The sequence below is a fragment of the Rhinolophus ferrumequinum genome, chromosome 4, assembly GCF_004115265.2.
Source record: "Rhinolophus ferrumequinum isolate MPI-CBG mRhiFer1 chromosome 4, mRhiFer1_v1.p, whole genome shotgun sequence".
In the NCBI taxonomy this organism is placed as follows: Eukaryota; Metazoa; Chordata; class Mammalia; order Chiroptera; family Rhinolophidae; genus Rhinolophus; species Rhinolophus ferrumequinum.
In genome coordinates, this window is record NC_046287.1 from 58,728,515 (window position 1) to 58,741,469 (window position 12,955).

At 52.8% G+C, this 12,955-nt stretch overlaps 1 protein-coding gene across 1 annotated transcript; it reads left to right on the top strand.

Annotated features, from left to right (window-relative positions):
• Positions 1-1,662: 1,662 nt before the first annotated feature.
• Positions 1,663-6,444, top strand: NKX6-3 (NK6 homeobox 3). Its single transcript, XM_033104778.1, has 3 exons — positions 1,663-2,483; positions 4,436-4,605; positions 6,091-6,444. The coding sequence occupies exons 1-3, from the start codon at positions 2,102-2,104 to the stop codon at positions 6,328-6,330; spliced, it is 792 nt and encodes a 263-aa protein (XP_032960669.1). The 5' UTR covers positions 1,663-2,101; the 3' UTR covers positions 6,331-6,444.
• Positions 6,445-12,955: the final 6,511 nt, after the last annotated feature.

A 12,955-nucleotide genomic window follows, 5' to 3' on the forward strand; every position in this document is an offset into this window, starting at 1 on the left:
AAATCACAGTCACAGGATCTTAGAAGCACTCCTAGCCCTCACTCTGAAGCTTCTTTCTCAGTATCGGAAGAACCACCCAGGCCACAGGGCCAGTCAGGGCTGTGCAAACAAATGGCCCAGAGGGTTTTCGACAGAAAACCCTCTGCTTTTGAACAGAGGTTCGAATGACCATTGCCTGTGTGGGGCCAGGCTACAGCACTGGGATTCAGATTAACCGCAGATTGGTAACATAGCTAACTCTAATGGATAAGAAAACTTTTTCTTATTTTTAATCCAAATTTTAGAAAAACAATCTCCACATGCAGCCTTTGTGAGGTCTTTATTGCATTAAACTCCATCATTTACGCTACAGAGAGCATGGCTTAGAAACTAATTCCACCATCAACAGATAATAGCAGTGTGAGGGGCCGGGCTCTGAGGGAGAGGGGAGCCCTCCTGAGTCCTGGCCCTGGGCCTCCCACTGGAAACCAAGGAGAAGGCCAGCGAAGAGCACTTCTTCTCTCTCACCTGCTGAAGAGCACCCGTGGGGTGGTGAAACAGCCAAGGAGCCAACAGCATGGTGAGGAGAAGCTTTGGGAGAGGAGAGACAGAGGAGAGACAGAAAGCCATCTGTCCGGCAGTCACTATTTTTCCTGTCATTTTGCCTGTTCAGACCAGTGGCATGCTAAAACAAACAAACAAACAACTTCAAGAAAGGACACTGGCCCAAAGAAAAATAACTCAAGATTTTTACCGTGGTTTCCCCGTTTGTAATATGAGAGATATCCCTTAGTATAACTTTGTATGTTGTAAACATTTATTAGAAAAAGGAAAGAAGAAGTCATGTGGGTGCTCTGTGATTCAATCTAGTTTCATTCATCAGATACTTACTGAGCACCAACCAAGTGCAAGGCACAGGGACCCACTGCTGGATCAACAGCCATCTCAGTCATCAACGATTTCCAACCCAGGTGCCAAGACAGACAGAACATGGCACTTGCTCCAGCAGAGGCACAAGTGATTCCTCCTCCTCCGAGACAGGGAGGACAGAATTGATCAGGGAAGGCTGCCCAGAGGCAGAGACAGGAGGAGCACACACCCGGCCGGCCCAGAGCTGCCCCAGTCTGCCAGGCAGGCTCCCACCCCAGGCTCTCAGGCCAGGCACTGGGATTTGCATCCCCCACCCCAAAGCCCAGCCTCCCCACTTACCCATCCCAGCACGAGGAGGGAAGGGAAGCACATGCTCAGACTGCACACTCCCCTAGAGTCTTGGGTATCTGCACATAAGGGGCCTGAGCACCCGAGGACAGAGAACCCTGAGCCAGGCTTCCTTCCTCACCCTCAGGGGGAGCAGCTAGAGGAACTGTGACTGTCAGCTGCCTCAGGAGCCTTCTTCAGAGGCCCCCCAGGCACACACCTTTTCCTGGATGCTGGTGTCGGGGGACTAGAAGCAGGTGAACCCTCTGAGAATGAACTGAGCTTCCAGAGCTCATTCTTGCTCATTCTCTCTCTTTTGCTCCCTCTCTCGCTCTCTCTCTCTCTTTCACACACACACACACACACACACACACACACACGCACACACGCACACATGCACGCGCGCGCACACACACCCTGGCTGATTTTACAGTCAATCTTTCAAAGTGCAATTTGTCTAGGGAAAGCCAATGTGAGGCCCGTGTGGATTTCGACCAATGGCGACGCAGCTGGCGCTCCTCAGCCAGTCTCAGGTCTGTATTCTAATGGGCCATATCTTTATCAGGGAAATGTTGCTTCTCTGAACTTAAAACTTCTCATGGAGGGTCCCCAGACTCAGAGGCAGAGGAGGGGTCTGACCTGAGGCGTGGGAGCTGCCTTTCTCAAGGCCTGGCAGGGAGAGAGGGAAGGGGCGCGGGTGAGGCCTCTCACCTGTCCAGGAGCACCTGACTTCCTAGCAGCTGACGTGGGTGCCAATCCCTGGGCAGGGGCTGGGCAGATGCCTTAGATTGGAGGGCTGGCTGGGGCTCCGGGCCGCTTTTGACCCTCCAAACCTGCCATGGGATTCTGGGCCAGAGCACGGGGTCTCAGGGTGTAGGAGCCTGGATTTGGGCTTCCTGCTTTCCCTCACCCTGACCTAGGGAACATGGAGTCCAACCTGCAAGGGACGTTCCTGCTGAACAACACGCCGCTGGCTCAGTTCTCGGAGATGAAGGCCCCCGTGTGCCAGTACTCCATGCAGAACTCCTTCTACAAGCTCAGCCCCCCAGGGCTGGGCCCCCAGCTGGCCGCCGGGACCCCCCACGGCATCACAGACATCCTGAGCAGGCCTGTGGCCACACCAAACAACAGCCTGCTCTCCAGCTACCCCCATGTGGCAGGTTTTGGTGGACTCGGCTCCCAGGGGGTCTACTATGGCCCCCAGGTGGGGAATTTTTCCAAGACTGGGAACGAGTACGTCACCCGGACCCGGAACTGCTGGGCAGACACAGGCCAAGACTGGCGAGGCGGGAGGCAGTGCAACAACAGTGAGTACCGGGCACCCCCAGATCAGGGAGGAGGAGGCATGGGAAGGGGACACCACGGTGGGGCCCGCACCTGCTGCCCACCTCTCCTCAGCTACCATCACATAGCCCAGCTCAGACACCTGGATCTAAATCTGAGCTTGGTGCAGGACTGGGTTCTCCCCTCCATCCTGCCCAGCTTTGTTTGGATGGGGTGTCTTGCTCCCCACCCCCAACACTTACTAGCTGCCATCTCAGCTGCCCTCCTAGGGGACCTGGGAGTCTCTAGGTCTGAGGAAGACCACATCGCCCCCACCCTCTCAGTGTAGGGTCCATCTGGCTGCTCACCTTACTTCTCCCATTCAGAAACCATGTCACCACTTTTTCACCAAAGTGGGCAAATGCTGTCCATAGCGAGAAGTTGCCACAGCATTACCTTCTCAGAGAACCCACTCATGCCTTGGCACCATTCAGGGATACAGAATGCACACTGACCCCATTGAGTTCCCACTTTTGAAACAGGGACCCTGTTTCCCACCATCCTCCCCAGGGACAACTGCCCAGCCTCCAGGAGCAGCTGCTAAGCCAGGTCGGACTTGGCTGTAGTGGTCGGGGCGGGGGCTCTCCTCACCCTACCCATCCCCAAAACTGTTTCCAAAGGACTAGAGAGCATTTGAGATCTTGCTTCCCAGCATATGTCGTCAGTTTGGCTCAAACAAACTCTTATAAAAATTAAAAAAAAAGAACTGATCCAGGGTCCCCATGAGGCCCGTCCGGGAGTGGAGGAGATGGCAGGACATGCACAAGCAGGTGAGGCTCACCTGGGAGGCAGGGAGAGTGACAGTAGCTGCAGGAGCCATTCCTGAGCCTCGAAGTTCCTGCTTAGATTAGGCTGGGGCAAGGGCAGAGGGAGCCTCCATTTCTGTCTGAACTTGGGGCTGCCCACTGCAGTAGGGCCAGCCAAGGAAACCCTGAAGCACAACTGCCTCCCATCTTCCACTGCACTACTCCAGGTGGTCACGCTACCTGGTAGCCCACGCCTCACTCAACCTGCACACACAGTGAGTTCCTGGGGCGGGAGGCCTCATCTCTTGAAACCTATTTTATAACCCACTTTTGGGGGTCCTTTAGGTCTCAAGCTGTCTCTCCCTCTCACCTCCATCTTCCCCCGCACACACACCAAACACACACCCTCTCTACACCTCTGCTCTTCAATCCTGGTGCATATCCACACAGGAAAACAACTAAGACAGTCAGTGGGTAGGTTAACAAAAGGAGGGAGGACTGAAAGTGACGGTCTCTCAGGATGTCACTTCCCCCTTTCTGGTCCTCAGTTTCCTCATCTGTAACATGATGGGACTGGACATGGGCCATTGGGCTGCACTGAACAACACCCAACAGGTGGACATTCTGCTTACCCTGAGCCCAGCCACCCTCTGGCCCAGCAACTTCCTGAGGAGGCTGCCTAACTGGGCAGAGGGCTGGGTCTTGAGCCTCTGTGTCCAGACTCTGGTTTCTGGTGATCTGGAAAATGGGATCCCAAGAACAAGGAAGTCAAAAGGGGAGGAATTCCCATGCCCCTAGAGCCCTGATGTTGGTGGAAGGTGCCTAATCCATTTCTTGATGTCCCTGAGACCGAGAGGAAACTCTTCTTGCTGCTTTGGGGAAGGCAGAATCACTGAGTAAGAACATTATACAGAAAGGCATGAGACCTGGGCAGGTTCTCAGCTCCCTCTGCCCCTAAGTAGCTGGAACCTGGGGCACGTGCCTTCTCAGCAGGTGCCTGCCCACCCAGACACGGCAGAGGTCAAAGTCATTATTATTGAAATGTCAGGAATGCTGCTCCCGTAAGAGGTGTCGCAACCCCTGCCACCTCAGTGGCTTCTCTGTAGCGGAGAGCTAACCGTGGGGGAGAGGCAGGGCAGGGTTGGCACCCCACTCATCCTGCTAACCACACGCGTCCTTGCTCCTGCCAGCCCCAGACCCCCTGAGTGACAGCATCCACAAGAAAAAGCACACCCGGCCCACCTTCACGGGGCACCAGATCTTTGCCCTGGAGAAGACCTTTGAGCAGACCAAGTACTTGGCTGGCCCTGAGAGGGCAAGACTGGCGTACTCCCTGGGAATGACCGAGTCACAGGTCAAGGTAAGCCTGTGCAGGAGAAGGGGTCTGCCTGGTCGGGAAGAGCCTGCAGGACTGGATGCCACCGCGTGGGAGCGAGGTAGCTGCCCTCTCCTAGGAATTCCCAGCTCTCCGCGGGAGGCCTCCTGCTGGTTGCCTGCCTGCCCACCCAGCCCTAGAGATCGTGATAATTACTGTAGCCAAAATATGGCTGTCAAGACGGAGCCCTATTTTGAGAGCCCTTTGTGTCGTACCTCATTTAACCCTCACAGCAACCTCGAGGTAGGGATTATTACCTATTTTACAGATGGAAAAACAATCTCAGCTGAGCCTCTTGCTCAAGGTCACCCAGCTGGTAAGCGTAGAGTTGGGAGTCAAACCCAGATTTGTGGGACTCCAACCTCATGCTTTCCCTTCCTTGGCATGGTCTCGACCAGAAATTTTAAGAGTTGGTGACAGCCTCTGGCTCAGATCAGGAGTCAGCCACAGGGCCAGTTGAGAACTGGACTTAGGCTTGTTCTATGAGGTAGCAGACAGAGCTGGCCTACAGTTTGGTTTACCAAACTTGAAAGTGAAGATAACACCTTCTCCTACCCACGCCCATCCAAACGAAGTTCTGATGCGATGCCAGAGGTAGGAAGCTTCTCTGCCCCATGCAAAGGTCACTCCCATGCTTACAGCAGAGCCTGAAATCGGTAAACAGGCCTCCTCAGGTTCCCTGGCACAACTTTGGCAGCTTTCACGTTAGATCTCTCCTGAGGGGCTTTGGATGGGCAGCACCAAAGAAGAAAGCTTTGAGCTATGCCAGAACTGCCCAGTCCTGTGACGTGGCAGCAGGTTTGAGGGGAGCGGGAAACAGAAGGGCAGGTTGAGACCCAGGTCTGGGGTGTCTGCTCAGGGCCCTGGATGTCCACCCACTGACCTTTGCAGCCTCCTGCTCGGCCCAGTATTAACTCCACTGGAGAGAAAGCTGCCGAACTGAAGTGGAAGGAAACAATTTGGTTCTCTTACATATTTTTCTGCTTTAGGTACTTTTCTGTGCTCTTCAACTATCTCAAGCAATGAGAATATATTATTTTTATAATTAAAGGGAAATGTTTTTCATGAAGTTCAGTGAGGGGGGGTAGGGCTAAAAGAAGGGCCCGCTCTCAAGCACCTACTGACACGCCCTCACCTGGGCTACACCCCCCCACCAGGGCCGGCTCAGCATTTTCCATACAAGCGCCCCAGACCGCAAAGGAGAAGGAAGATACACCCGGAGAAGGTCACAGCGAAGCCTAAAGGACTGCTACACTCACAACATTTCTTTTTATTTTATTGCGCCGCTGAAAAAAACAAAAAAAAAAAGTAGCGTGGATATTACAGCCTACTCTATTATTGAGCCATTTACTTTACTATAAAAATAAGGATTGAGTGTACTTGCCACCATGGAGAGTCACCCTCCAAAAAAACGGGGTGGGGGGCGCTGGGTGTGCTGTGTGTGTTATGAGCCTGTCTTTCTCATCCCAGGTGTGGTTCCAGAACCGAAGGACCAAGTGGCGGAAGAAGAGTGCCCTGGAGCCCTCATCCTCCACGCCTCGGGCCCCCGGCGGCGCGGGCTCGGGCGGGGACCGCGCGGCCTCGGAGAACGAGGACGACGAATACAACAAGCCGCTGGACCCTGACTCGGACGACGAGAAGATCCGGCTGCTGCTCCGCAAGCACCGCGCCGCCTTCTCGGTGCTCAGCCTGGGCGCGCACGGCGTCTGACACCCGCCCCGCCAGCCGCGGCCCGCCCGGTGGTCCGCGTCTCAGGACGGCCTGCCTTCAGCCCCCTTCCCTCCCCACGCTGCTAGGGAGGGACGGGGGCCAGAACGCAAACCTGAGGGCTGCGGAGGAGGAGGAAGAGGAGGAGGGAGGGGAGGGGAAGGGAGGAGGAGGCGGGAGCAGAGATGGTGCTGGAGGAGGCTCGCCGGGCTAAGGGAGGAGGGAGCAGAGAGAGCCACAGTCGCGTCCCGGGGCCTAGTCCCTTCTGTGCCATCTTGCACCTCTGAGGGCCCAGGCCTTGCCCTGCCAGCGCTGCAGATTCCTAAGTGCACAGGTAGATGAAAATGACCAAGTTCTGCAGCCAGGAAACTGGTTGTGGGGTCTCAGACATGCCACTGTGATCCTGCTGTGGGAGGCCTTCCCCCAGGGAGGCAGCTGGCCCTGGCAAGGGGCTCCCCTCTGCTCTGGGAGTTGGGACAGCAGGGTCAGGGCCCAGGGCAGCTATTGGCTGACGTCGGAAGAAACAATGGTATGTCCAGGTACTCTCCTCAGACCCTGGCATGGGAAGGATCCCACTTGAGGGGCCAGAGCCAAATATATAACCCAGGCTGGAGGACATCCATCTCAGGGAGGGGAGGTGGGTCCCAGCGAGGAAGAAACACCCCATGCACTCAAAGTCAAGGATCACACCCCTGGAGGGAGAAGTCCTCCTGGCCTCCTTCCTCCACTTTGCACTCAGAGGGCATTCCCCCCGAGACAGGGAGAGACAAGAAACGCCTATTGCTGGGGAAGGGGCAGGTGGTAGACGGAGGCAGAGAAAAGATGAGAGAATCCTAGCAGCCGGTGCTGCACCCCAAAGCCACCCCCCTAGGCTTTCCTCCGTGCTGATGCAAGACAAAACCACCCACAGAAAGGGCTGGAAGGGATCTCAGAACCCCCTGCTCCTCCAATTGGGGTATCCACACAGGAAGGGAGAGGCCCCTACAGGGAGGGGCTGCACCAAGGGCTTGCATGGGACCCACTGCCCTTCCTTTCCTGAGATGCCCTGTGACCTGGCACTGGAGCTGCTGCTTGGGGAGCCCTGGCCAGCAGAGCGGTGTTTTTCACTTCAGGTGATTCTGAGCTACTGGCGTGTGGGAGGGGCTCGGGGAGGCGGGTGGGGGCTGGCCAAAGGGGAGCAGCCCAAAAGGGACCAAGCATTTGCCCATCTTTACAGGCTTTTAAAAAATAAAGAGTAAGAATAAAAGTCCCAGAAACCTCCCCATGGCTCCTGTGCTTCTGTGAAACGGGCTGTGAAGTCCCAGACATGCCGGCTGTGAGCAGTTGTCCATGGGGGCTGGTCTCTCTGCTCCCATGGGACAGTCAGTGCTCTGGGAGTGGGGAAGCCATGCATGACATTGGTCAATTTGAAATGCCCGGCATTGTCGAAGGTGCTGAGAAACATGAGAAGTATTTATTGGGGTCCCTGACATCCAGGAATTCATAGCCTAGTGTGGGAAACTATCTATTTGGGGACTAGGTATCACACAGAAAAGACAATTGGGGAGAGACTAGAAGTACTAACATTATCTGAACACCTACTAATTCCTGCCACGTAGAAGGCCTAGATTATCCTACTTGACTCCACAAGAAACCCAGGAGGTAAGTATTATCCTCGTTATGTAGATGAGAAAACTGAGGCTCAGAAATTGCCTGAACCAAGTCACAGAAATGGGACGAGGCAACCCGAAGGCTGATTCCAAGGTCCTCATGTCTACTTGCCCTAGGTGCAGGGGGCAGCACCTTGGAGCCTTTTCTATAAAATGAGAGGCTAGGATGAGATGAGCTTCCAAGACGCTTCCAATTTTAATGATCTCTGAAAACATCAACAAGGCCTTAGTAGCTGCAAGCAGCCTGCCCTGCCGCATTTACTGTCCCAACAAGTCCTTCAGCTTGTCCCTTGGACCCCCAGGATGGGCGAATCTGATGGGTGGAGTCAGCCCAAGTGGGAATGACAGTGGGAAGAAGGCCCCAGCTCAGAAACTGAGGCACCAACCTTTCACAAATAACTCTAGGGAATCCAGGAGACAGGGTGACGTGACAAGAAAATGTAGACTGCTTTTAAGCTGTAACCCTCAATCTGTGATGATGCTTACACTGGGTCTTTCTCCACGTAAAGTGGGAAGGAAAGAAGGCAGCTTCTAAGAATCGAGTCCCATCTCTGTGTGCTCCTGGCCACAAGCTCCACTGAGGAGTCCTCTACTGACGGGAGACTCTGCAGCCCTGCTGTAGCAGGCAGGACAGCAGCCTGGGAAAACCCAATGACTCATTCAGCACAGCCACAAAGACCAAAATCCTCTGGTGGCTGTGGGAGGCAGGCAATGCACAGGATTTCCTGAGCACTTTGCAGGGAAGCCAGGGCCTGCAGGGTGGAGGGGTCTGTTGACATGATTCAGGTGTGGAGACAGAGTCCCAGAGAGCAGTTTCCAGGCTCTCGGCCTCAGGTGGAAAGGTGCTGGCTCGGGTAGTAGATGGCCATCAGCTGTGACTAGCTGCCATCAGCTGTTACCAGTTAGCCATTAGCCACTGATATAACTACCATGGCTACGCTAGCAGCCGATTGTGGCTGGCAAGCGCGGATTGCAGTTAGCAGGATGGGTTGCAGCTAGCAAGTGGGGTTGGTTGGTTGGTTGGCAGAGAAGCAGACTGCAGGTTGCAGATCGTGCGGATCCTGCTTCCTGTGTCTCCAACCCAGCCACCAGCGAGACTATAGTGGTATGACTCCCCTATCCATGGCTCCGTGGGTGTTCCTTTTTGGCCTCACCATGTCCTGCGTTCTTATGCGGGGAGCGGGACCAGAGACCCCGCATGACACCCTGCATGACAGTAGGTATGGAGGCAAAAGCCAGTGACCAAAAAATTATGCTCGTTTGCCTTCTTCGTAAACTTGTTCTAATCTTAACTGCTCTGTTAGAGCTGTAATTCTTGCACGTCTGATTCAAGTCGGCTGGGGTCAATATTAAATCAAACCTGGGGGAAGGTTTTTCCTGGGAGACATTTGCTGAACTAAACAAAACCTTCTCCAATCTAAGTTCTGGCACACCTGCCACTGGACCTTCTGGCTCAAAGACACCAGCCTTCCCGGCGTCCTCTCTCCCTCGCTCCTGTCCTGAGCACAGGCACAGGCCAGGGAGAGGCACTGCCTCCCATTTCACTCATCATCCTGCTCGGGTTCAGTCAGGTATCTAGATTCAGAGTGCGAAGGCAGGGAAGAGCCCAAAGTGAATGGTCCAGATTCTACAAGTCCTGCCCTCTACAGATGTGCATGTGTGTATGTGTGTGTGTGTGTGTGTGTGTGTGTAAATGCATGTGTGCATGTGTGTGTGTGCACATGTGTGTTGCTGTGGAGAACTCAAGGCTATCTCATTTCATCCATCATAAAGAAATCATACATGAAACTAATTTTTTAAAAAAATCGTAAGCCATAAACCACTTCTCCCTTTTTTATGTTTGGTCATAAAAGGGACTCCTTTTATATGCTGAGATAAACAAAAAAAACCCAACACCTTTTAGATATTCATGCTTCTTGCAACTCCTTTCCTACCACATTGCAAACTTTTCAGGGATGAGACATGAAGAAAGAAACTCAGTCCTGTGCTCTCAATAGCCATCGATCCTGCTCTGACAGGCAGCCTGGTAAGCTCCAACAGGCAGGCACAGACCCTGCCCCACCTCTCACAGCCCTCACATTTGTGACTTCAGATGTTAGAAGGACCTGGGACTTGTGCCCGGCAGGTCAGGGGTGAAGGTAAGGAATGGCAATGTCTTACCATGTTCACAATGGTCATATCCTGATGTCAATTATCCAGAAGGAGATGGGGCACTGAACTCCCACCTTTGCAACCCCTTTTCATACTCAGGCTACCCCTAGGATTTGAGCCCAGAAGCCAGCTAAGCTGAGTCTCTGTGTGCAGCAGGGCATAGTGGAATGGGACCTGTAGAGCAGGGCTCAAATCCTGGCTCCGACACCATGTCCATGGGTGAGTTTAACCTCTGAGCCTCAGTTTGTTCAACTGTAAGATGGGAATAATTATATATACCTTGCAGGGTCTCTGTAAGATTAGATCTAAGGAGTGTGCTAGGCATATACAGACTCTCAGCTGCTGTATTATTCAAAGAGGGCTTCGGAGGCCCACAATCCTGAGTTTGAGTCCCCACTCCACCGAGTAGTCGCTGGGTCATTGGGACCGTCAGTTAACCTCTTGAAATCTAGTTTCTTCATCTGTAAAGGGAAGGCAATGACCAACTCTGCAAGACTGAGGAGATTACGTGAAATCATGCACAATGCCAGAACGGCGTGGGCACTTACACATTAGTGCGCTTACACACTCTCTTTCCACCTCAAATTCCTGGGAAGCGTCAAAGCCAGTTCTAAACAGGTCTTCTCAACAAGAGGACAAACTACCTACTCCTGTATGTCTTCAGGCATCACAGGTCAACTGCTATGTAGGAGGTCATAGAAGGACGTGTGTGTGACCAAATTAGTTCACTTGCAAAATGCCTGAGATTCTGGACTCTCGGGCAAGGAGCTAAACCAGATGTGGAGGGCTGAATTCAGCTTGCAGGTGTGTTTCTCCAGGGACATAACAGTGCTTTTATGAAAGTTGCAGCTAGCCTTTAGGCAGGGCAAGCCTGGTCCAGTGAGCGACCCCCACCACTTCCCTGGCACCTCCACACGTTAAGTCACCTGCCTGGTCCTTGAAGACATTTGGGTCTGTATGTGCTGCTAAAGCCTTGATACTGTAACACATGGACCAGCAGCACCAGCACCAGCAGCAGTGGCCGCACCTGGGAACTTGTTAGGAATGCGGGCTCTCAGGCCCCATCTCAGACCTCCCGAATCAGAAGCTGCATTTTAACGAGCTGCCCGCTGGTTGGCATGCACATCGCGGTGTGAGAAGGCTGAGAGTGGGTGTGCCTGCGTGGGTGCGTCTGGATAACATTCCTCACCCAGAGCCCAGAGCCGGGCCCAAGTGTGGTGTTCAGCAAAAAATTTCTAGGCAGTTATAGATGGATGTAGGTAGAGTCCTAGCATTTGTGACCATGTAAAACACAGATGGAGCCTGATTGTGTGGGGCGGGGGGAATTCTGAGGACAAGAAAGTAGCGGCCACAAGGCACACACATGACTCTCCCAGGCAAGGCTGGAGCTGCGTCAGGTACAACAGGCCTGGAGCCAAGGCTCAGAGAGGAAACTGCTGGCAGCAGCCAACAAAGGAGAAGGAGGAGTTTCAGGAACACAGCCCTTTGTGGGCATTTGGTAGCAGGACTGACAAGCCAGATTAGGGCAGACGTCTTTGCAGACGGCAGTGAAGGTCATGTTATAACGATGTCCCAGAGCTATCAGAAAGATTAAACTTTGTCCTTTGTCTTCTGCATGAGTTGGCCAGAAGAATATACTATTTGAGAAAGATTTTTCATTGGGGCATTATTTTGCTTAGAGCAATTAATTCCCTGATGATGTTCAGATGAACAAAATTGTACCAAATAAAAATCTGCTGTTCCGATTGTTGGATCATGTCCTTTCAACCTGGTTCAGAGTTGGGTTGGGAGTTTATGGAGGAATCTCATACAAACATGCAGTGGAAAGGATTTCCATCATTCAGGAGGCAGAAGTCATGGGAATGAGGCTAACGGATTCCCTGAGGTCACCTTGTCCCCAGGGCCCCGACCTCCAGCAGGATCCACCTGGCCTCAGGCCAGGATGCCTAAGAGGCATTTCTTTGCTCCCTGTAAGGCAGGAGGTCCATGGTGTAGGGAAGACTTCTAAAAAAGGGACTCCTAAATACTTTACTCACATCCAGTCGTTTGTCTTCCAACAACTATGTGTGATTTGGTAGCCCCATTTTCCACATGAAGAAACTGAGGCAGAGAAATGAACTGATGAACCCCAGGCCCATGAATAGTCAGTAGTGATTCTGCTCAACTTCACAGCCCATGCTCTGTCCTCTCACCACACTGCTGTTGAATTGACCATATCTACCACCACCCCTGCTGTTACTTCCCAACAGTGTTTATTAAACGTTCACGGTGCCATGCGCTGTTCTAGGGACTTCACTTAGCATATTGAACTAAAAAAAAAAAAAAGCCACATAAAATAAGCACTATTGTTATACCCATTTTATAGCCAAGGACACTGGGGCACAGAGAAGTTAAGTAAGTTGCCCTAGGTCACACAGCTTACCCCACTCAGATTGACTCTGGAGCTTCCACTCTTAACCATCATGAAAGGGGAAAGAGAAAAGGGCCATTTGAAGTAAGCCTGGGCTGTGAACTGTTTAAAAAGAAAATTAGGATTATATGTGTTATAAATGAAACTCCACGCAATCAACATGAGAGGTCTGCTTTATGCCCGGCACTGTGCTCATTGTTGAGAATACAAACATAGGACAAGCTCCCTAGCCTCCTGCTGCTCAGAGTCTAGAAGGAGAGTGCCTGACAAGAAAAAAAGGGAATGCAGTGCTGTTAGTTCTCTGAAGGATGTCTTCACAGGGAACAGAGGACCCACCGGAGGCAGTGGTTAACAATAAGAGAGAATCTAATTAATGACAAAGTATATTAACAAAAATGAGATTCACAGTTGATCCACA

Coding starts and splice junctions, on each gene's coding strand:
- NKX6-3 (XM_033104778.1), top strand. CDS start 2,102: ATGGAGTCCAACCTGCAAGGGACGTTCCTGCTGAACAACACGCCGCTG. Junction 2,484..4,435: donor CGGGAGGCAGTGCAACAACA/GTGAGTACCGGG, acceptor TGCTCCTGCCAG/CCCCAGACCCCCTGAGTGAC. Junction 4,606..6,090: donor TGACCGAGTCACAGGTCAAG/GTAAGCCTGTGC, acceptor TTCTCATCCCAG/GTGTGGTTCCAGAACCGAAG.